Raw genomic sequence first — 23,785 nt, forward strand, 5'->3', positions numbered from 1 at the left:
ATATAAGGTCTGAACTTATCACAAGCAAATACAACTGCTAAGAATTCTTTTTCAGTAGCAGCATAATTTCTCTGGGCACTGTCTAGAGTTTTACTAGCATGTTGAATAACATTTAGTTTCTTATCAACTCTTTGTCCTAGAACAGCACCTACAGCATAATCACTAGCACCACACATAATTTCAAAGGGTAAATTCCAATCAGGTGGCTGAACAATAGGTGCAGAAATCAAAGCTTTCTTAAGTATTTCAAATGCTTCTACACAATCATCATCGAAGACAAAAGGAATATCTTTTTATAAGAGATAAGTCAGAGGCCTAGAAATTTTAGAGAAGTCTTTAATGAACCTCCTATAAAACCCGGCATGACCAAGGAAACTTCTTATACCTTTAATGTCCTTGGGACACGACATCTTTTCAATAGCATCAACCTTAGCATTATCAACTTCAATACCTCTTTCAGAAATTTTATGCCCCAAGACAATATCTTCATTATCCATAAAGTGGCACTTCTCCCAATTCAAGACAAGACTCGTATCTTCGCATCTCTGCAAAACTCGATCAAGTTTGCTCAAGCAATCATAAAAAGAAGATCCATAAATAGAGAAATCATCCATGAAAACCTCAACAATATTTTCACAAAAGTCAGAGAATATAGCCATAATGCATCTTTGAAAGGTAGTAGGTGCATTACATAAACCAAAAGGCATACGTCTATAAGCAAAAGTACCAAAAGGGCAAGTAAAAGTGGCCTTTTCTTGATCCTTTGCTGAGACAGGTATTTGAGAGAAACTAGAGTAACCATCTAGAAAGAAAAAATGTGTATGCTTAGATAATCTTTCTATCATTTGATCAATAAAAGGCAGAGGGTAATGATCCTTTTTAGTAGCTTTATTTAATTTGCAGAAATCAATTACCATCCTATAACCTGTAACAATTCTTTGCGGGGTCAATTCATCTTTATCATTAGGAACGATAGTAATACCTCCCTTCTTAGGGACACAATGGACAGGACTTACCCACTGACTATCAGCAACAGGATAAATTATACCTGCCTCCAGGAGCTTTAGTATTTCCTTTCTTACCACTTCTTTCATCTTAGCATTTAACCGTCATTGGTGATTAATAACTGGTTTGGCATCTTTCTCCAATTTTATTTTGTGTTGGCATAGAGTGGTACTAATGCCCTTAAGATCATTCAGAGTATATCTAATAGCAGCACAGTGCTTCTTTAGAGTTTTCAATAATTTCTCCTCTTCCTGCTCTGAAAGGTTAGCACTAATAATAACAGGATATATCTTCTTTTCATCAAGATAAGCATATTTAAGAGTATGGGGTAGTGGTTTAAGCTCAAGCACGTGATCACCCTTGGGTGGTGGAGGATCCCCTAGGATTTCAACAGGCAAGTTATGTTTCAAAATAGGTCCCTGTTTAAAGAATTCCTCGTCTATCTCCCTTCTTTCATTCATAAACATATCATTTTCATGGTCTAGCAAATATTGTTCTATAGGATCATTAGGAGGCACGGCAATAGAAGCAAGACCAATAATTTCATCCTTACTAGGCAATTCTTTATCATGGGGTTGTCTATGAAACTTAGCAAAATTAAACTCATGAGACATATCCCCCAAGCCAATAGTAACAACATCCTTTTCACAATCTATCTTAGCATTAACAGTATTCAAGAAGGGTCTACCAAATATAATGGGACAAAAGCTATCTTGTGGGGAACCAAGAACAAGGAAATCAACAGGATATTTAACTTTCCCACACAAGACTTCAACATCTCTAACAATCCAACTGGTGAAATAGTATCTCTATTGGCAAGCTTAATTGTAACATCAATTTCTTCTATCTCAGCAGGTGCAATATCATGCATAATTTCTTTGTATAAGGAATGAGGTATTGCACTAGCACTAGCACCCATATCACATAAGCCATGATAACAATGATCTTCTATTTTAACAAAAATAACAGGCATGCCTACAACAAGTCTATGTTTATTCTTAGTATCAGGTCTAGCAATTCTAGCAGCTTCATCACAGAAGTAAATAACATGCCCATCAATATTATCAGCCAAGAGATCTTTAACCATAGCAATACTAGGTTCAACTTTAATTTGCTCAGGTGGTGTAGGTGTTCTAGTATTACTCTTACGAACCATAGTTGAAGCTTTAGCATGATCCTTTATCCTAACAGGGAAAGGTGGTTTCTCAATATAAGTAGTAGGAACAATAGGATCATTATAAGTGATAGTCTTTTCTTCAACTTTAATAGGTGCAACTGCTTTTACTTCAGTGGGAGGATTATATTTAAACCACTTCTCCTTAGGGAGGTCAACATGAGTAGCAAATGATTCACAGAAAGAAGCTACTATCTCAGAGTCAAGTCCATATTTAGTGCTAAATTCACGAAAAACATCAGTATCCGTAAAAGATTTAACACAATCAAACTTAGGTGTCATACCTGACTCCTTACCTTCTTCGAGATCCCAATCTTCATAATTACGTTTAATTCTTTCCAATAAAGTCCATCTGAATTCAATAGTCTTCATCATAAAGGAACCAGTCCAAGAAGTATCGAGCATGGAGCGATTGTTGAGAGAAATCCGAGCATAAAATTTTTGAATAATCATTTCTCTTGAGAGCTCATGATTGGGGCATGAATATAACATTGACTTAAGCCTCCCCCAAGCTTGAGCGATGCTTTCTCCTTCACGAGGCCAAAAATTATATATGTAATTACGATCACGATGAACAAGATGCATAGGATAAAACTTCTGATGAAATTCCAATTTCAATCGGATGTAGTTCCATGATCCCATATCATCACATAGCCTAAACCATGTCAATGCCTCTCCCTTCAAAGATAAAGGGAAGACCTTCTTCTTGACAACATCATCAGGCATACCTGCAAGCTTAAATAATCCACAAACTTCATCAACATAGATTAGGTGCAAATCAGGATGCAATGTTCCATCTCCTGTAAAAGGATTAGCTAGCAGTTTCCCTATCATACCCGAAGGAATTTCAAAGTAAACATTTTCAGTAGGTTCAGTAGGTTGAGGAGCAACTCTTTGCTCTACTGGTCGGGGTGAAGATACCCCGAACAAGCCCCTCAAAGGATTATGTTCCATAGTAACAAGTGACAGTAAATTTCAGCACACTATATAAATTTTTTCCTTACCAAGTTCCACTCACCAAAGGCGCTTCACTCCCCGGCAACGGCGCTAGAAAAGATTCTTGATGACCCACAAGTGTAGGGGATCTATTGTAGTCCTTTCGATAAGTAAGAGTGTCGAACCCAACGAGGAGCAGAAGGAAATGACAAGCGGTTTTCAGTAAGGTATTCTCTGCAAGCACTGAAATTATCGGTAATAGATAGTTTTATGATAAGGTAATTTGTAACGTGTAACAAGTAACAAAAGTAAGTAAGGTGCAGCAAGGTGACCCAATCCTTTTTGTAGCAAAGGACAAGCCTGGACAAATTCTTATATGAAGAAAAGCGCTCCCGAGGACACATGGGAATTATCGTCAAGCTAGTTTTCATCACACTCATATGATTCGCGTTCGTTACTTTTATAATTTGATATGTGGGTGGACCAGTGCTTGGGTACAGCCCTTTCTTGGACAAGCATCCCACTTATGATAAACCGCTATTGCAAGCATCCGAAACTACAAAAGAAGTATTAAGGTAAACCTAACCATAGCATGAAACATATGGATCCAAATCAGCCCCTTACGAAGCAACGCATAAACTAGGGTTTAAGCTTATGTCACTCTAGCAACCCATCATCTACTTATTACTTCCCAGTGCCTTCCTCTAGGCCCAAACAATGGCGAAGTGTCATGTAGTCGACGTTCACATAACACCACTAGAGGAGAGACAACATACATCTCATCAAAATATCGAACGAATACAAAATTCACATGACTACTTATAGCAAGACTTCTCCCATGTCCTCAGGAACAAACGTAACTAATCACAAATCATACTCATGTTCATAATCAGAGGGGTATTAATATGCATATAGGATCTGAACATATGATCTTCCACCGAATAAACCAACTAGCATCAACTGCAAGGAGTAATCAACACTACTAGCAACCAGCGGGTACCAATCTGAGGTTTTGGGACAAAGATTGGATACAAGAGATGAACTAGGGTTTGAGAGGAGATGGTGCTGGTGAAGATGTTGATGGAGATTGACCCCCTCATGATGAGAGGATCGATGGTGATGACGATGGTGATGATTTCCCCCTCCCGGAGGGAAGTTTCCCTGGCAGAGCAGCTCCGCCGGAGCCCAAGATTGGTTCCGCCAAGGTTCCACCTCGTGGCGGTGGTGTTTCGTCCCGAACGCTTTCTTATGATTTTTTCCAGGGTAAAAGTCTTCATATAGCAGAAGATGGTCACCGGAGGGCTGCCAGGGGGCCCACAAGGCAGGGGGCGTGCCTAGGGGGTAGGGCGCGCCCCCACCCTCGTGGCCAGGGTGTGGGCCCCCTCTGGTACTTTCTTCGCCCATTATTATTTTTTAATTCCAAAAATAACTTTCGTGGAGTTTCAGGACTTTTGGAGTTGTGCAGAATAGGTCTTTAATATTTGCTCCTTTTCCAGCCCAGAATCCCAGCTGCCGGCATTCTCCCGCTTCATGTAAACCTTGTAAAATAAGAGAGAATAAGCATAAGTATTGTGACATAACATGTAATAACAACCCATAATGCAATAAATATCGATATAAAAGCATGATGCAAAATGGACGTATCAATGACCAGGTAGAGTCGAGGCCGACTCTTTTTCAAGAGAGTCGAGGACGACTCTCAATCATTGAAACATCACCGATCATCCTTGGACAAACTCCAAGTTGTGATAAACAAATGCATGATCAGATGCAACACAATTCTAAGGTGAAAGCTACAAATGAGGATTGCATTATTCCTTTACTTGAATATTATCTACTTCCCTTCTACGTATCTTTTGTAGATCAACAAGAGCCGAGGACGAATCTTCATCGGGGGAGGGAGTATGATGAGCACATTGGTACATCATACACTACTTTTAAAAAATGTGCAAAAATTCGTTGGAAAGAATTACTAAGTCGAATCAAGCAAACACATGTCCAGGTGAACGCTAACTTAAGTTCATACTATAATCTTGAATACATGGCTGCACTTTCATCCCCATTGTTGTTGCTTGAACTTAGGTATCACATGGAAGAAATCCAACAACCTATGAGCTCTTGAAGCAACCGGTTTGGAGGAACAAGTTTGGAGATAACAAGTTTCAAGTGAAGCTAATGCTATCATTTTTTACCTCTGATGTTTTGTTGTGCCACACCCATGTGGTGGAGAGATGGGGCCATAGGGGTACATCACCATAAGCTACATCAAAGTATCTTTCCAATGCAAAAAACCTCATATCATTTGGAGTTCTGAGTCAAAAGTTCTAGCCAATCTCGTGGAAAGTGTTCAGGGTGTCAAGGCTTCACGAATTTTCGAGGAGCTCTTCAACAACTCCCAAAGTTGACTGCTTATTTCCCCGAGGAAGCCATGCAAACCTTTTAATTTTTAAACCATTTTCACACCTAGCCAAGGGGGGTTGTCCCTGCTATAAAACCCCACCTCCCCCATCCTCTAGAAAGAACCTTTTGTCAAACCATTCAGCTACAAGCTTATGCAGCAAGACTGCTAGAGAGATCCGAGAGATCCTTGCTACCTTTCTCTTGTGAGTTCATCCGGATTCTCAAGAAGGAGCCTCTGGTTCCCCCTAATTCGTGCTCTACGGTTCCGGCCGTTTTGTGTGGGTTAGTCCCAATTCGTGGTTCTGCGATTGTTCGGACAGCGGGTTGGAGTTCTTATAGCTTCGGTCAGCCATCCCCAATGTACGGGTTGCATCCAACCTTGGCAGGTATAAATCTAGTTATCCCGGCTGCTTGCAGCTAGTTATCGCTCCCAATTCAATCCTACGACGTGAAGATCGGGCCACCCTCGGGCGTAAACTCGTTCATCGGGTTCCCACCTATCACATCATAGGCCACCTTGCACAAACATTTTCACATAAAAACTGTGTGTGATGGACAACCTATGCCATACAGTTTCTTCTAGGCATCGTGTGTGATGCATTCAATAACACAAACGATAAAATTATGAATATCATCTGTCATGGCAACTCTATCACAGACGATGTGATGCGGAAAATTATGTGTGATGTACACACGAACGGAAATGTTTGTTTGGGATTCACTGCGTGGGTTGCTAAGAACATCTCACACGATTTGCTCTGTATAATTGTTTGTGATGGCTCGTCTGATCGCCACGAGCTCTTTTTGCCCCACATGTGTGACCGGAGGAACTACCGCCGATGATATCTAGGTCATGTGGGATGGACCCACTTATCGCACACACAGGCAAGGCGACGGTTTAAAACTCCATAGTGGAAAGGTGGTAAAAACAGTTTGTATAGGACCCGCCTGCACTATTGGTATCTTCTCGCACGAGGTATCCCTCCATCATGAATAATCAAACAAGCAGGACGTAGGGTATTACTCTTCTGAGGCCCAAACCTGGATAAACCCCTTGTGTGACCTTCAATCTAAGACTTCCAGCTGCGCTTGGACCCCTACCGAGGGATCTGACTGTATTTCGCACTATCAGCCATCTTCCTTATCATGATTGCCAAGTCTTCCAGACCCCTGCTTCTAGAGAGCCCACATGCCGAGATGACGACCAAGGCATATACCAACCTAATGGCCATATGTCGGCCTGCTAGGCCGATTTTCGATATGGTGAGGCTCCCCTGAGTCTTAACATTGTCACCCGTGAGGGGGCCTATGTTATTATTGAACACTAGCAACCCCTCCCTCTTCCACACACATTCGAATACTAGCCACTCTAGACTCTCCTTTGTTGTTGTCACATTGAAGTGCATTAACTCCAACTCGATCTGTCGCATTCTCGCGAGTTCTAGAAATGAACAAGGCAAGAGGAGCAACAAACAAGAGAACAAAGAAAAATAGTCATGAAAAACATTTTGGTATTGCCATATTGGAAAAAAAAATCATATGTATATATAAGCACATATGTTTCTATGCCAAATTAGCATTGTTGTTTTTGGAATATATTGGTACATGGAATCCAGATGTTTACATATAACTTTACTATTTTAGTGACATGCCATTATTTTGAGCCATCAAATATATATCATGTGGTCTTCTCACTCAGTAGCCATACTATATATTTTGCCAGTGATGCCTGCCTTGCCCGAACAACCCTAGTACCATCTAACATCCACGGATCGCCGCCACCTCTCCTCTAGGACCGACAAAGTCCGCCGGTCCTAACCTCCTGACCCCGCCTTGCCGTGGGCGCTGGCGTTGGGGAGACCTGCTCCGGCGTTATTCCTCCACAGCGGCCACCTAGCACGACGGGTCGACGAGCAGGGTTGTCACCGGATCTGGCGACTCCAAGAATGACCGCCAGCGGATCTGGTGAGTCATGAAGCCCACGACCAGATGTGTCCACCCCCGAGTAAGAACAACTCCCCTAATATCTTTATCTCTGTGTTTACTTCCTGATTTTTGTTTTATGGTACACGTTTTGAGATCCCCCCTTGCTTCTTCACTGGATGGACACCTGTTTATATTTGATGGAAATGAAGGTGTCTAACTGAAATCGATGGGCAGATCTATAGCAGATTGTGTGATATATGTGATACTGTTGTTCCAAAATCGAAATAGATATGTAGATATGTCGAATGCTATATCTGATGTAAAATGCAGATTTGTGAAACTACACCCGCGATGTGAATCAGAATTGTATTGGAAAGTATTTTTTGTTGAAATGCATTTTCTTCCGAAATTGGAATGCATGTTTCTGTTTCTGAAACTGTTGTTTCTTCATTATGTGAATGAGAACTTGTGGGTTCATTTTTTTTAAAATGGTTTATGTCAGTACTTTGAAATAATGAGTTTCATTCTTTTGTGCAATATGATATTCGAATAACTGAAATATACTTCGTTCATTTAGAAGTGAAAAAATAGTGAAACTGGTATGTGTATGAAATATTTCGCTTATTAAAATTAAAAAAAATTATGTCACTCTTTTGTATAGTAAGTTTCACTTTTTTGCGAAAAAAATATATAATTACTTGTCTGAAATATTTGAAATTGGTATTTTCTAAGTGTGTATTTTGTTATTTCAGTGTGATATGTATTGCAAAAGTTGTTGAGATATAAATTGAAATTGTTTGTGTCACATTAGCTACAATGGATTTCACTCTTTTTGATTCAAAATAAATTTGGAGTAGCTAAAATCACCTTTTTTCTAAGAAATTGAAATTTTTTATGTCACCAATTTGAATAATCATTTTCACTTATTTGTGACAATATATGAAATTACTTGTCTGAAATATATGAGATTGGTATTTCTTATATGTGTAATTTGTTATATCAGTATGATTTGTATTGAACAAGTTATGGTAATATAAATTGAAATTGTTTGTGTCAATTTTTTCTTATATGTGTAATTGGTATAACAGAAATCATGATTGAAATCTAAAAAGATTGAATTTTTTGTTGTTTCTGTAGTACACACATTTTTGAAACAATAAGTTTTGCTGAAACTATTGAAATTAGTTTCTAAAATGAGTGATATTAGTTTGTTGAAATAATTGAAATATGTGATAGAAAGAATTCAAATCAGCATTGTTAAATTTACTGAAACAGAAATTGATATGTGTATCAAAGTTAATAAAACTGGAAGTTTAAAAATGCGAAACAGAAATTGATATGTGTATCAATTTTTTGGCAGGATTTCAAGCCGGTTTAAATCGAGAGAGGTTGATCCTTTTAAATGCATGCTTGTACTACGTGTGTGAAATGAGAGACTCGCCTGTGTCTCAATCGTATGCTTAAAGCGAGTGGCATGGCTGAAATCATGTGGGTGGGCTCCAGCTATTTAAATAGAGTGGCTTCAATGAAGAAAACAGTAAAATATAAAGATACAACAAAGGACAGCTTTTGAGTTGGCAGGATTCTACTGGTCAGGGAACCTGCGAGTCATGGATTCCGACGTCGTCGCTATCTCTCGAGAGTCAAACTCCTCATCTGATGATGCCATCCGGCTCAGGGTACAGAGCATCGACGGCAAGATGACCGTGGTCGTGGCGGGTCCACGGGACACTTTAGGGGAGGTGCTCGGTCGCTTCGTGGACGTGGGACCCAGGAGGAGAAGCGACCTCCACGCCGTGCACGAGTGTCGGAACCTCCACCTTTAGGCGAAGATCGGCGAGCTCGGCCTCCCGCGGGACGCCACTTTGCACTTAACCCGATATCCCGACGCATGGAGCCTCGCATCTCAGATTGCCGCGGCGGCAACAACCGACACGGACATCTCTAACGAAAGTGCCGAGTTGTTCAAGAGGTTCATACACGACGGCCAAGTCCAAATTCATCCACTGGCGTGGCATCTCGGTGTCCCCAACTGCTCACCATGGACGGACTTTGAGCATGTCACCAAGATGCTTTACACCAGAGACATCGTCCTGCTCGTCAAGAAGTTCCTCGCCGGCGCCAAAGCCACCAACCAGAGACAAGCAGGGACGGCCGTGGAGTACCTCGACGTCCTCCTCCGCAGCGGAGTCATCGGGGTTCTGGTCCGCCTCTACTCCTCCGGCTCTATGCCGCATCACTTGAGAGCCAATTCGGCGATCACCTGCCTCCTGTATCCGGAGATAAGCGGCATACTACCTCGCCTTGAGGTGAGCTTTCTCCCACTCTGGTTGGAGTTGTGTCGGTTGATACCCGCCGCCTCCGGCAAAGGCAGAAGCGACCAGCTCTACGAGAAGTGCAGGCACAGGCTGGCGGCAGTGCTCTCTTTGTTCGAGCGGACGCCGTCGCTACGCATGCCGAAGATGCCTCAAGAGTGGTTGATCGAGCAGTTAATACCAATTGCCAAAGACGCGACGGAGGTGATCATTCGCTACATGGCAGCAGGGTGGGCGGCCCCGGATGACAAGCTCTTTGTGTTCAGAGTATTCTTTGCACTGATGTGCTACTTCCGGCGCCGGGAGGTTTACGCGCAACGCACGGACGGTCCTGTGGGAGCGGTGCTGTCCCGGACGGCGATGTACCTGCTGATTTCGGTCGACGCATTCATGACGAGGTTGGAGGGAGCCTCGCCGAGGTCGAGTTTGGCGACCAAGGAGCAACACCAGCAGGACGCGACTCACAACATCTTGCCGGGTTTGGCGACCTTGGAGCAGCACCAGCAGGATATGGTTGACAGCATCTGGGTGGTGCTCGGCCAACTGGATATGTGGTCTGTGACGGACCGCCACTTCGCCGGCGCCATCTGGGCCACCTGCACGGCGCACGCGGGGTACCTGAATGCGCTCGTGCTCGGCACCAGCGCCGACAGGAGCCGGTGCAAGGACATCGGCCGGATTGTCGTCAAGCACAAGGACCTCCTCGGGTTCGAGGTGCGGATGCATTTCGCCAGAGCGATGCTGCCGGAAATGGACGCAACGTCGTCGGCGCTCATGCTGTTTGACGATGAGCCTCATGCGCTCGAGATGCTCATTGATCGGTCGCAGCTGCTGACCGACTCCCTCAGATATGTCTCCGAGGCGGCGAGCCACGTGCTCCATGGTCGCCTGTTCGTGGAGTTCCTGGACGAGGAGGCCATTGGCGAGGGGGTAGCAAGGGAGTGGATCTCCCTGGTGTGCCACGCGCTGTTTGACCCGCGGCACGGCCTCTTCTCGCCCTGTCCGCGTGACCGGCGAAGGTTCTTCCTGAATCGAGGTGACAACATCCTGTTTAATTTTCTTTACTTCCTTCAGTATCTGCAAAATGCATTCAAAATCATGTTCATATCAAATCAAATGCCATTTTTCGTGACTGATCTATTCAATCGTTCATTCCGGCTGGAAGCAGCATCTGGAGCGGATCCACTGCAACTGAAGTACTACGATTTTGCGGGACGGATGATCGGACTGGCCCTGATGCACAACGTCCCGGTGGGGGTTCGGTTTGACCGGACGCTCTTCTTTCAGCTAGCCGGGAGGCCTCTCACCCTGGACGACGTTGCAGACGCAGACCCAAGCACGCATGCAAGCTGCAAGACAATCCTAGAGATGGATCCTGATCTCGTCGATTCAGACGCGCTGGGTCTCACATTTGCGTGGGAAGTTGGGGTATTTGGCTCAGGGGATGTCATCGATCTCCTTCCGGGAGGGAGAGATATCGCTGTCGATAGCAAGAACAGAGGCCAGTACATCGATCTGCTGATCCAAAGTCTCTTCATGGCCAGCACCAAAGAACAACTAACTCATTTCGCTAAGGGGTTTTCCTACATGCTCGTAAAGCCGGAGTTACGGAAACTTTTCTTCCTGAGCTTGCATTTGGAAGATCTTGACAGTATGCTGGGCGGGCGCATCGGCACCATTGTTGTGCAGGAATGGAAAGAATATACCAGATATGATGGGGGGTACACCCAACAAGATGATCAGATCAACTGGTTCTGGGAGGTATATGATCCCTCCAATCTTACTTTATTTCGTTGCTCTAGATTTTACTACCATGTTCTAGTGCAAATTTTATACTAATTGAAATCCTCACATTTCTAGGTCGCATGAGAATAATTCTTTTTTACATCATACCAAGTTGTAATAAATTTTAACAGCAACACCATTCGTGTGAAAATGAAATTTGTGTCATCGATTTCTGTTGGAAAGGAAGCAGGAGGCACACGAAGCACCGAGACCACCGACAACAGGTTTCATCTTGTCTATATTAGGGGGTATCAGGGGTGCAAATTTGTCAAGGAAGCAGCAACTTCGGTGTCTATCTTAGGGGTCCGGGGGATACAGGTTCGCCGGGGAAGCAGCAGCCTTAGTGTGTATCTTAGGGGCGCGGGGGTGCAAGTTTGCCTGGAAATTTCAGGTGGTTTGCCGGTTTAGAGGGACAGCCGAGGGTGGTGGCAAGCCCGGCGGTGGGAGGAGGTCGAAGGAAGGGCAGGGCAGCCAAGCAATCCCTACAGCACCGCCGACGGAGGCATGCGGTTAGGCCTAGGTTGGGTCGGTGACGGAGAGAAGAAGAAGAGAAACATTGCGTACCGGATCGAGGTTGAAGATGAAGTATTGTCTGTTGGATCTTTAACCAACAGTTGAGATAATAGGGGTGAAATCGACTGACCCTTTGCAAATTTTTAGGCGGCTAGCGCCCACCCGCTCCCAAATTTTAAAATGTGCAACTACTTTATTTTTGTTGGAATACAGTTCCAATAAGAAACTCAGTTCTTTTTGGATATGTTGTTCTCAGATAAGGCAAGATTTCACTCACTCTTAAATCTGCATATTATGTTCTTTGCAACTAGTAAGAGTCACCTCATATTTTTACCACACAGGCCGTGACAAGCATGATGGTTGAAGAGCAACGACGATTGCTCTTCTTCTGGACCTCCGTCGAGTATCTGCCATTTGACGGTTTCCGCGGGCTAGACCTTGGCAGTGGTCTAGTCATATCAAAAGCATCATCGAAGATCTCGGAGCATCTCCCTTCATCGTCCACCTGCATTTACCAACTGAACCTACCAATGTATACCTCCTTCGCCATGATGTTGAGCCGGCTACAGAAGATCACCCAGGAGCATGTGAGCAACAGCTTTGGTGAGATATGATCTTCGGTGATGATCTTCTCCGGGAAAGAACTCAAAAGGTGTTCACATGCATTTGCAGACTAAATTAAGAGTGAATTTTTGTTTTTCCCCTAAATTGACAGTTGTGACATTACTCATCCCTTTAGTATAATTTCATTCGGTATATCCCATTTAGGAAAAGTGTGTCAGTTTTACCCCCTTCTACTTTTGTGAGCATTTGGAACGACAGTTTCTGGCTCTCAAGTCTGTGTGGCACGCATCAACTAGTCGGTTTCCGCAATAGATGTAACTTGAGAAGTTCCTATAGCTTTTTCTTTCCCCTCTCGCAACACGACTAGGGAAAGCCTTCCTCCCCTTGGTTTCTGTCGGCGAACCCGTGGATTCGCCTCCCCTCCGTCTGCCACTCCTGCGGCCGATGGCCGGGAGGATATTCCTATCGCCACGGCTTAGATAGGTACGGTTTTAGTTCTCCCAGGTGCGGCGCTCGGACGGATGACGATGCTTCTTCTTCGAGTCAGTCTTTCGAGCTTCGATCCTTCTCAAGTTAGTTCATAGCGACGGATTAGACAGAACTCTAGCGTGGATTCCTGCCAGCTCCTCGGAGTGGCAAGGTTAGAGTTTCTCGTGCGTAAGCAACGGCGAGATTTGGTGTCAGGTTCTTCACGTCGATTCAAGGATTCAACAACGATGAATGCGGCTCCGGGACGCTGGTCCTTAGGGGCACGTGAACGGAGACTTCCTCGCTATCATCGACAAGGTCAGGGCGGCTCTGGTATGGGAGCGGCGACAACGGCGCGTCGACGGCGCGTTCTGGCGGCGGCAATGGTCGTTCTGTGGTGCATGGACCTCGATGTAAATTTTATTATGTTTGAGATGTTTTGTACTTTCAGTGAATCTTCGTAATCGATCTGATCCTTTTTACGAAAAATGAGACCGGTTTCCACAACAGATCTATTTGCCTACCTAGGCCAGATCATGGATTTTCGCCTTGAAAATCAAGTTCGACATAACTCCGAACAATGACATCAATAAGGGAACAATGTAAAAACACCATCATTGATAGATACATTAAGGTCGCACTTACAGCTCACGAAAACACCACCAAAACAAAGTCACATAAGTTGTCACTACCACTTATCAACGCAATGAAGCGAAGTTACCAGGCGGCAAGCCTGATAAACTAGCCAAAAAACAAAAATAAAAACCCAATGAAGCGAAGTTTACATGAGAGGAAGGTCGCTGCACCGCACCTTCGTCGCCGGTGCTAGATATGGGCATGGCCTTGATCCTCCGATGATGAGTAGGCCACGGGAGGCGGCGGTGCCTTGTGTTTGTGTCCCATGTGAGCCAGTCCGTCTCCTGTGTTCTACTCTTCCTTGCGAGAGACCGCACCTTCACTTCATCAGTCTCATCGCCGGTGCTTATGGAGACGGCGGATGTAGGACGACACGGGCTTGGATGCGGGGCGCCGCCGCCGCGGGATAGGTTTATGTTCGGGTCTTTTTTTTTTGTTCTAGATGTTTGAAATGTAATGAAAATTCGTCGTGTTTGTATGAAATCCGTCATATTTATATAAAATTCGACCGTGTTTGAACGAGTTTCGCCTGTTTGATTCAAGTTACAGTCAAAATGTATGCGGCTAGAGTTGGATGTCGTCCTTCCGCATTCGTGTCCGCGGACTGGTCCCTTGTCCACGGGACCACGTGTCCGCGGACTAGTCCCCTTGTCCACGGGACCACGGACAAATGCGGGAGAAAATCTGCTGGTTGCCGTCAAAAAGACAAAAATAAACACAATGAAGCGAAGTTTACCTGAGAGGAAGGTCGCTCCACCGCACCTTCGTGACCGGTGCTAGATCTAGGCATGGCGCTAATTGCACAACCACGATCTGCAGGACAGGCCGAGCATGACGGCTGAGGAGCAGAGACGTCTGCTCTTCTGGGCCTCGGACCCTCGGTGGAGTATCTGCCGTTTGGCGGCGAAGACGCCGGTCTGCTCATGGCCAGGGAATCACCTGAGACTCATGACCATCTCTCTGTCTCCCTGTACGGACAGGCGGACAACCTCAAACCTGCCCTGCTGAACCTCTTTCGGCATGACGAGGAGCCGGCTGCAGATGATCTCTCAGGGCGTTGGCTTGGGTGAAATCCAAGATTCCGGCGGTCTCATCTTTGGAGAGTTTGTTCCGCTGGATCTTATAACCGAGAGAATATCATGCTAGGACGATGAGATAATCGGGTACAGCCTCCTTTTTTTCGGAGAAAAAGGTAAGTTGTTTTGAGACGCTTCGCCCGAACTTAATGGTTTGTAGGTGACACAGATATCTGGCGATTTTATCTGAATATTTTGTTCGGCTTTCGCTTGTGTCCTGCGCAATCCTGGCTGGTTTTCTCCAGGGATCTCATGCTGATTTTACATACTAACGCCGAATAATCAGATTGCTGCCTGCACTTGTCTTGGTCCTGCACACATGTTTCTTCGGCCAAAAAATAAGACACCAGACTTATTTAACACTGCCGAGGTCTTACACCTGAATGGCTGAACCTAGAAATATGCACTCTTCCTCAATTTTCACAGCGCAACACATTCTTTTCAGCTAACAAGTACAGTTCTTTTATACACAACAATGGTAAGACAACATCTTCCCGCCGATCACCACTCAGCAATGTAGTACTGTATGAAATATCGAGCACTTGTGCTTGCTAGAGTGATAAACCGAACCTTTTCAGTTTAGTTGATAGATCAAATACACCAATGTGCCGGAATAGCTACAGAAACGAACGCCAGATATGTGTGTGTGTGTGTGTGTGTGTGTGTGTGTGTGTGTGTGTGTGTGTGTGTGTGTGTATAGCACAAAATAGCAAGATGATAGCTTGCGCAAGTCTAACGGTCCCTCCGGTAACTTAACCTACTAGCACACAGCCTCATGGCTTGATGCTCAAAGCAGAAGAGTTGCACATGCCACTACCAGCAGAATGCAGGTGCTTACAGCCGTCTTGTGAGCAGCAGAAGGCGATGAACCAGGAGGTGGGCCGGCACCAAAAGGTGCATTCTTGGGCGCGACAGGGGGGAATGGCGGCTGCTGCACGCTTGATGCGTCCAATTTTGGCATTGGTGCCACAGATGGCGGCTGGGCCTGAGGAGCGGCTTGATTCTTGAGTAGTTGCGCCAGGCCACCGACAGTAACGTTCCCCATGTAGGAGGGCACGTCATTTCCCAAACCCGTACAAGAATTCCCTGCCAATACAATGTAGCAAAGGTCAAATACTGTCACTTATCCAAAAGAAAAAAGAGAGTTTCTTATTGCTGTTAGCTATATGAATGCCCGAAATGGTTCGGCAGGGGCACCACAGCCGTTAATACTACAAATTAGTCTAAACAACACAAGCAGCAAAACACGAATGAAAGATCGCAAAGGTAACTTACTCTTGTATCTCCTCACTGTCTTGGGGAAGTCAGTGATTAAGCCATCGACTTTAAGCGACTGGGCATAGCTATTAATTTCCACTGTTTCATCTCCGAAGAAGTCCCAAGGTTGTGATACAAACTCGTTGCGGAACACCTGCGCGTATACCGTTAGTCCTGCGGACTGCAGATCTGTCAAAAGGCTGGTGTGGTTGATGATAAAATGCACACTTTGTGCAAAGAAAGAACTCCTGTCGACAACTACAGCCTCAGCAAACTCCTTAACATCTGTTAGTGAGGAAACAGAAGCAGACCCAATGCCTGACGGGAGAGTGTAAACAAGCTTGTATTTTGCTTTCTGCTGCTTCAATTTCACAAGAACAGCACTATCTGTTGACTGGATCATGACTTCCTTGGTAGTTTGATTATTATAGCCAGCATCATTTAAGGCAGTGGTTAGGGACTCGAGAACATCAAATCCTAATGACTTCGCCATAAATGCGGCATTCTGCAGCACAGAAGACATGTTGATCAAATAGGGACTCCACTGATTAAAGCTTAAGAAAATTGCAAGAAGTTTGACTTCTAAGGACTAAATATTCATATGGTAACGCTTGTGTGACAAATATGAGCTTTCAGTAATAACCTAGCCAAGAACACGGTACTGATTACTGCAGACATAATAATAGATAGAATTACACATTATATCTGTATGTGCTATTTGCCGACGTTTTGCGTGTTCGGTACATTTCATGATTATCATATTCCTTGCCGATAAGAGAATACATGGTCATGACATCAGTTAAATAAATTATACAACTAAGGAAAAGACAAATAAGTAAATATATTATGTTCCTTAAACTAGAACTCTCATTTTTGAATAAAAGAGAGTCAAATTAGTAAATTGGCTAGTAGGCATAACCTAAGGGATTAAAATTGAAGTTACTTCAAGCGGAAGTATCACCTCGATAATGATCATGATGCCAGACAAATCCTGATCCTTTCCAAATTCCAGAAAGTCCGAGAACTTGACAAACTTCCCATTATTTGTGTATCTCGGGTTTCTTACAAGATAGTAGGTACTCAATGGGCTAGATATCTTGGCTGCAGAAAAAAGGTAGGTATGAGGACACTACAAGAATTTATTTTTTTGTTTTTATGCCATCCACATACTTCTCAGCTGTTAACCATCAACTTCCACAGAAAACAACATTAAGAAAATCATCTCCATGCTGTGATGAAGGAACTCACGTTTCAAAGAACTATCGCTAATGTCATTCCAAGTAAGGTTGAATGTAAAAATCCCTGGTGTACCCCGAACTTCAGGAATGACAGATGTACGGGAACTGAAAGGTGTCATCTGAACATTGGTGGTCTCGAGCAGGTTGATGGAACTCATGCAAATAAGAACTCGATCTTTTGTCACTTGAAGGACACAGTCAATCACGTCAGCACCATCCTTAATTGCATTCTGGTAGGCAAGATCAGTACAATCTGGGTAGTCTCCACTGGCACCATTATGTGAAATGATTAAAGGTTTCCCTGCAGAGAAACACTGGAACAATTAAACAGAGTTGAACTTTTACGCATCCAAGCATCATGGCTGGCAGCAGTACTAGGATTTACGCCCAGATATACATACCATGATCCGCCTTACTTGCATTCAAGTCAGCAAAACAGCCTGAAGGGTAGAAAATTCAAATGAATTAGCAACGGAAGAAAACTATATTGCTCATATATTTATACAATCAATAAGTGTTCTGCATTTTCTTAAACATCACTTTAATTATTTGATGCATGTTACATTTGTACAAAGTCCAATCTTTCAGCTCATCGGCTGAAGGTCTAAAGTTGGATAGCTTAGGGAAGGCAAGTTTAATGAGGATGTAATGTGTTAAAGAGAAATGTGCTCAATAGGGGAACGATCGTAATCTAGTGCATCTCCTTAATTAGAGATCACAAGTTCAAAAGATAAAAGAGAGTGATTCACAAGCAAACTTAAATGTAAAAAGGCATAAAGTTAACTTGTCTCCAGCCAGGTAAATAAGTTAGAAAAATCTTTCAATCATTTATAGATGTAGAAATAAAATGTAATGCATGTATAAAATGGCATGATAAAAGATGCAATTGCGCAGGTATCACATTATTGTCGTTGTATATTTACAGAGTTATTCCTATATGTTAAGATCTTATTTCAGGTTCAACAACAACAAAGCCTTTGGTCCCAAATAAGTTGGGGTAGGCTAGAGGTGAAACCCATAAGATCTCACAACCAACTCATGGTTCTGGCACATGGATAGCAAGCTTCCAGGTTAAGATCTTATTTCAGGCTAAAGAAAAGAAAACATGGTGAAGCAGAAAGTCGAAACAGCATTGTACTCAATGATTTCATAGGTACTCTGTGTAAAAAGAAGTGACGTACCAATAGCCTCGGATGCAGTAATAGGGTAGTCTGTTAATACACCATCCACAGAGAAGCCGCCATCACTTATAAATGATAGGTATTCTTGCAAGGGATCATAACTGTAGTTATAGGGAATAATTCTATCATTTGCGAAGTCAGATGCATATATTTCTAGCCCTGCACTGTGGGCATCTCGGACAAAAGATGTTGGAGGCTCCAGATAGTTATCATTCGTCACTGGCCAGATGTAGGTCTTGGGGACCATGATACCAGAAGCAATGGTCTTAATAAATGTTAGGTTCTTCGACAGTGAGCTGTAAGTTTGGTTTGTAGAAGGATCGGAGAGAAAGTTATCAGGAAAGCGAAACACAAGCTTTGTTCTGCCGCCAACTCTTTTAGATATACTTTTGAGGAAACCCAACTCAGGTGATGAAATATACTTGACAGGGACACTCTTTAGGATGGAAACTATGTAGCTTCTCATGTTCAAACCATGTTGCTTATAGAATATGTCACGCTGCACATATGAACAAGTTAGATTTTAAGGGATTCGACAAAAGAAGTAGGAACAGTAGCAGATAAAGGCAAAATTGCAAGAAGGGTAAATTTAACCTGAACATTCAACCAAACAGAAGGCGGCTTGACATTGGACTGAAAGTCTGTCACGGAAAGGATATAATACATGGTATCAAACCTTTCAGTGCGAGAATAAATCCCCTGTGTTACTGCACAAAAGATTGGATAATCAGGTAAGAAGAATAGCTACAAATTTATCATCAGGTCAAGCCTTTTTTAAGAAACTGGAGCGATGAAAAGCATGTAATCTGAAGAAAAGAAGAGCAGAGAAGTGATATAAAACATACTGTATAATGTCTGTGTAAAACAAGGAAAGAGCCAGAGGAAAGGCATGCGAGTGTAACTGAGATGTACAGATGGTATGCTTTAATAGAAAGCTGAAAGTGGTACTCACAAGAAATTGTCGTTTGAATCTCAGACAAGGTGAAGTCCAGAGAGAAGTATCCAGTTTTTGGCACGCCATCGATAACATATTTTGCCTCTTTTTTATTTTTCGCAGGGTAGACTTGTGCAGCATTGGTGCAGTTTGACATATTTATATCCCGAAGGCAAATTCCAACACCATCCTTTGTGAGTTGCACATCACACCACAGACTTGTATCAGGTGCACTAGCAAGCAATGCGAAAGAAAACGCGCCATAACTGGAATCAGGAAATACTCCTGAAAATCCACCTTTGGCGATCACAAGGGGAGCATCACCTGCACAACAGTTAGTCACGGTTATTCAAACTCTTGAATATTTGCTCAGAATCATCCCTTAACTTTATTTATTTATTCAAACTCAAATTTTGGATGTATTTGACCTCGCTTCCTTACATCATCAACTTTAATAAAGATGTTCAACCTCCTTTTTGAAAGAAAGATAACACCACTAACTAATTAACTCGGTAGGATTCTCAGTCAACCTTCTGCAATCTTTTTGCTTTTGTTTCCAGGAGGAGAACCATGGAGGCGACTACACCCACTGGCTGTAGGATTTCAGGGGAGATTCGATGTGCACTCATCAGTTTGCGCGCAGTCCCGCTAGAAGCTCACACGCCTCTCCCTCATCAGGACCAAACACACGAACACGAGACGGAGCAGAGAGGAGCGCGCGCGTCCAGCAACCTGGAGAAGGGATGGTCGGGGGTGTTACCTCGTAAGGTTTTGTAGGAAGAGGGGCGCCGGATGCCCTGCGCGTCGGCGGCGCCGAGCAAGAGCAGGAGGCCGCACAGGAGGGCGGCGGTCTCTCCACCACGACCGTCACCGCCTCCTCGTCCAGGGACTCTGCCGCTCCTCATGCCTGCAAGCTTCCCGCAGAGGACGCGGACACGGGCGGGAGAAGAGAGAGAGAGAGAGAGAGAGAGAGAGAGAGAGAGCGAGCTCGGAGGAGCAGAGCACTGGAAATGCTCTGGTGCTCAGGCAGAGGCGGAGCGCATATATGGAGCACGGGCGCCACTTGCGGTTCTGTCTCCTTCTGTCAGTCAATGAATGACAGCGGGCTCGCGGCTGGGGCCACGCTGCAGTGACACGTCCGTGAGCCCGCGTGCTTGAAGCTCGCGACCCGCCTGGCGTTTACTCCACCACCACTACCGGCGGCGCGATATTCTGCGGCCGTTCTCGCCTTTTTCCGTCTTTTTTTACTGTATAATATCCTCGTTTGGTTCGATAGTGCTCACAAAATGATTGCTCGAGAAAAAGAAGGGCTTTTCTATCTAACTTTTTGGACATTATATAGTGCGCTTTGTACATTTCACTCTTGGCGTAGTTTGATCAACTGGGAAACGGAGTTCAGGTCCCCACGATATTCGTGTGCGGACGATTCGGTCATATGAGCTTTTTTCGGAAACCAACGACGCTAATGTAAACCCGTGTGGCTAGGATGGTGGTGTGCAGTTGTAAAGCACCACGCGGGCTTGGTTTTAGAAAAACGTTTGGAGCCGGCTGGCCGGCTAAACTTTCCGCCGGCCCGCGCGGCACGAAACAACCGCCCCGCACGAGACACGTGTATATGGTGGGTCCCGCGCGACCGACCCCTTTCATTACCCCTTAACCTTTCCTCTTTCTTTCACCTCCCGCCATCACGGCTCTACTCCTCCACAATCTCCCCCCACGCTCCTCGCAACCTCCACAAGCTATCTCACCAGCGGCTAAGTGCTCGTGTGCGATGACGCTCAACCGGGGCGGCGGGGGAGCTGCAGAAAAGCTGCACCCCGCAGTATTTTTTGTTGGAACCATTTGATGGAAAAGCTGGAACCGTACCTCATATGGCCCTTTCTTCCGTACCTCATATGGAGTTAAATGATGAATCTTGTACGGCTAACTTTGTTCACGATTGCACCTCTCTCCGAGAGGAGAATAACAAGTTAAAAGCCCAAATTGAGAAAGGGTTTGTGTCATGCATTCAAGGGGAGAAAAACTTCAGTGACCTCTTGAACAACCAAAAGGAGTGTGTTGCCAAGGAGGGAATTGGGTTTGACCCCTCATCCAAGAAATGGAAGAACAAGAAGAGCAACAAGAAGATCGGTCCTTGTCGTGGAATTCTCACGTCAGATGTCCTAATGAAAGGACTTAGTCGTGGAGCCATCACAACTAGGAAGCTTAAAGGGGTTAATCGGGATAAAGGACACGGGGTTTATACTAGTTCGGCCCTTTACGGTGAAGGTAAAAGCCTACGATCCAGTTTTGAGTGGGATTGCTTATGTCTCGATTACCAGGGAGCAAATCCGCTTGACCTAGTTCTCGATCTGATGTTACTTGTCCTGAACCGCCGCCGGATCGTCCCTTTATATACAGAGGTCGATGCCCAGCGGCTCAGAGAGTCCCGGCCGGCTCATAAACAGTGTCCGGCTCGGTCTCTCTCTATTCTTGCCTTACAATACAAGTTACATACATATGGCGGTTTTTCTCTATGGGCCTTGAGTCGCCTTTGGGCTTGGGCCCTTAACTGAACCGCCATCTACCAGTGTCGTCTTGGGCTTCACGAATCTCCATAGGTATAACCCAGCCCCTCCTGGGCGGGTCATACCTAATAGTATTATCCCCAACATTAGGCCCCAGATTGATTTGAACGGGTTCATGTCAATCTTAAACACTTAGAAAAAAAATCTTTTGCTCTTCGTTTGTACAGAAGTTTTATAACCCGCCATGGCGTCATCCTCTGGATTTGCGATAACCAGCCATGACGTCATCTGCCATTAATACACGTTTTGTCCAACATATCTCAACGGATCCTTATCTTAATGACCATCCCGAGAATCGAGGCGTCCTAGTAGCTGGATAACCATATTTTCGGCCTCCTCGTTTTTCGCACCCACTTATCAGTCTTCCCTTATAAATAGGCACGAACGATCTTTCCTCATTCTCCCCCTTTCCATCGTCTTCCACCTCTCGCACCCTTCCACTCGAGCTCCGCCACCACCACAGAGTGCACCATCGTCCTCGTCCAAGCCGCTGCATCATCCTGAACCGATCCAGAGAAACGGCGGAGACCCTCTGCAGTAGATCTGCAGCTGTAAGTTTTTGCGTTCCCGCACCTCAGATCCGCATTAGGGTTTGCGAGTTTCCTCTGTGTTCTTCATAGTTCATCACAGTTTCTTCATAGTTCCTCCACCACAGCCTCTTTTGATCCAAAAGTAATATGGAACTCATGCGGTGGTTGTTTTGCTTCCACTTTTGATACTAGCGGACCCCCTTTTCTGTAAAGAGACTTCATTAGAACTCACGAACTCATCTGTACTAGTTTTTTAGGTCTAGAATATTTCCTTTTTCTGAGCATCCGTTGATCCAAAATAATAAATGCAATCTGTGAAACTTGTTTGTATGACACTTAGCCACACATCTATGTTTTGATAGATCCACCTAGCCCTGGCGGCTCTAATAACTGACTTAAATTGCAATGCTCAATAGATAACATCAACCACACATGGCGGCTTAAGTAACTTGACTGCTCATGGCGGTTTAAATAACCTGGTGTAATTAGCCATATACCATTAGGCCCCTTCATAAGCCGCCATATTGAATATGTACTGTAATACTTTCTCTCCGGCTTAAATTTGAACCAGAATTTTTATTCTTTGTTAGACTTCCTTCTTCACAATGCCGCCCAAACAACCCACTTCATGCAATTGGGTCAAGTCCATCGTCACAGATAGTACGCTTGATGACTTTGTGAAGACTGGCTATCTGCCAAAGAAGGAAGTTATGTCATATCGTGCTCCTGACCCAACAGAGGAAAAGCCTCAGCCCAAAGAAGGGGAAGTCGTCGTTTTTATTGATCACATGATCCGGGGCTTTTCACCACCCGGCTCAAAGTTCTTCAGAGACGTCTAGCACTTTTTTGACCTCCGTCCTCAAGACATCGGACCCAACTCCGTGTCTAATATTTGCAACTTTCAAGTGTTCTGTGAGGTATATCTTGGAGAAGAGCCCAGCTTGCTACTCTTCAGAAAGTTGTTTTATTTGAACCACCAGAATGAATGTGCTAATGGACCTAGTTTGGAGCTTGGCGGGGTCTCAATCCAATGACGGAGAGACATCATTTTTCCTTATGCGAATCCACCAAGTCACCCCAAAGACTGGAACCAGACATGGTTCTATTGCCAAGACACTTCCCTGGCTGATGAGAACCCTCTACCCGGCTTCCGTGCTCCGCGTCTTGAATCCAATCATCCGCTTCCAGACAAGGTGATAGCCGCTGAACGCCAAATGCTCGCCCCCACCCTTGCAAAAATCAAAGCGCTGCTGGGGAACGGCTTGAATGGCATTGATCTG

General features: G+C 44.5%; 2 protein-coding genes across 2 annotated transcripts; one reads left to right on the top strand and one right to left on the bottom strand.

The window, feature by feature from the left end:
* The first annotated feature begins 7,234 nt into the window (after nucleotides 1-7,234).
* On the top strand, nucleotides 7,235-12,827 carry LOC119337003 (E3 ubiquitin-protein ligase UPL5-like). The gene is made up of 4 exons (XM_037609100.1): nucleotides 7,235-7,520; nucleotides 8,802-10,792; nucleotides 10,925-11,517; nucleotides 12,396-12,827. Exons 2-4 carry the CDS (start codon nucleotides 9,511-9,513, stop codon nucleotides 12,666-12,668), a joined length of 2,148 nt encoding a protein of 715 aa, XP_037464997.1. The 5' UTR covers nucleotides 7,235-7,520; nucleotides 8,802-9,510; the 3' UTR covers nucleotides 12,669-12,827.
* Nucleotides 12,828-15,215: 2,388 nt separating this feature from the next.
* On the bottom strand, nucleotides 15,216-20,412 carry LOC119336903 (glycerophosphodiester phosphodiesterase GDPDL4-like). Its single transcript, XM_037608988.1, has 9 exons — nucleotides 20,169-20,412; nucleotides 19,427-19,732; nucleotides 19,069-19,181; nucleotides 18,475-18,973; nucleotides 17,695-17,733; nucleotides 17,304-17,594; nucleotides 17,017-17,156; nucleotides 16,074-16,560; nucleotides 15,216-15,884 (listed from the first exon to the last, which is right to left on the bottom strand). Exons 1-9 carry the CDS (start codon nucleotides 20,311-20,313, stop codon nucleotides 15,586-15,588), a joined length of 2,319 nt encoding a protein of 772 aa, XP_037464885.1. The 5' UTR covers nucleotides 20,314-20,412; the 3' UTR covers nucleotides 15,216-15,585.
* Between the last annotated feature and the right edge of the window lie 3,373 nt (nucleotides 20,413-23,785).

This window comes from Triticum dicoccoides, chromosome 7B, assembly GCF_002162155.2.
Source record: "Triticum dicoccoides isolate Atlit2015 ecotype Zavitan chromosome 7B, WEW_v2.0, whole genome shotgun sequence".
Taxonomy (NCBI): Eukaryota; Viridiplantae; Streptophyta; class Magnoliopsida; order Poales; family Poaceae; genus Triticum; species Triticum dicoccoides.

What these genes read in the sequence shown, in the direction of transcription:
- LOC119337003 (XM_037609100.1), top strand. Translation starts at nt 9,511, where the DNA reads ATGCTTTACACCAGAGACATCGTCCTGCTCGTCAAGAAGTTCCTCGCC. An exon ending in AAGGTTCTTCCTGAATCGAG is followed by an intron (nt 10,793 to 10,924) that starts GTGACAACATCC and finishes GGCTGGAAGCAG; the next exon opens with CATCTGGAGCGGATCCACTG. An exon ending in AGATCAACTGGTTCTGGGAG is followed by an intron (nt 11,518 to 12,395) that starts GTATATGATCCC and finishes TTTACCACACAG; the next exon opens with GCCGTGACAAGCATGATGGT.
- LOC119336903 (XM_037608988.1), bottom strand. Translation starts at nt 20,313, where the DNA reads ATGAGGAGCGGCAGAGTCCCTGGACGAGGAGGCGGTGACGGTCGTGGT. An exon ending in TACTGCATCCGAGGCTATTG is followed by an intron (nt 17,734 to 18,474) that starts GTACGTCACTTC and finishes TCTACCCTTCAG; the next exon opens with GCTGTTTTGCTGACTTGAAT. An exon ending in GCATCATGATCATTATCGAG is followed by an intron (nt 16,561 to 17,016) that starts GTGATACTTCCG and finishes TCTGTGCTGCAG; the next exon opens with AATGCCGCATTTATGGCGAA.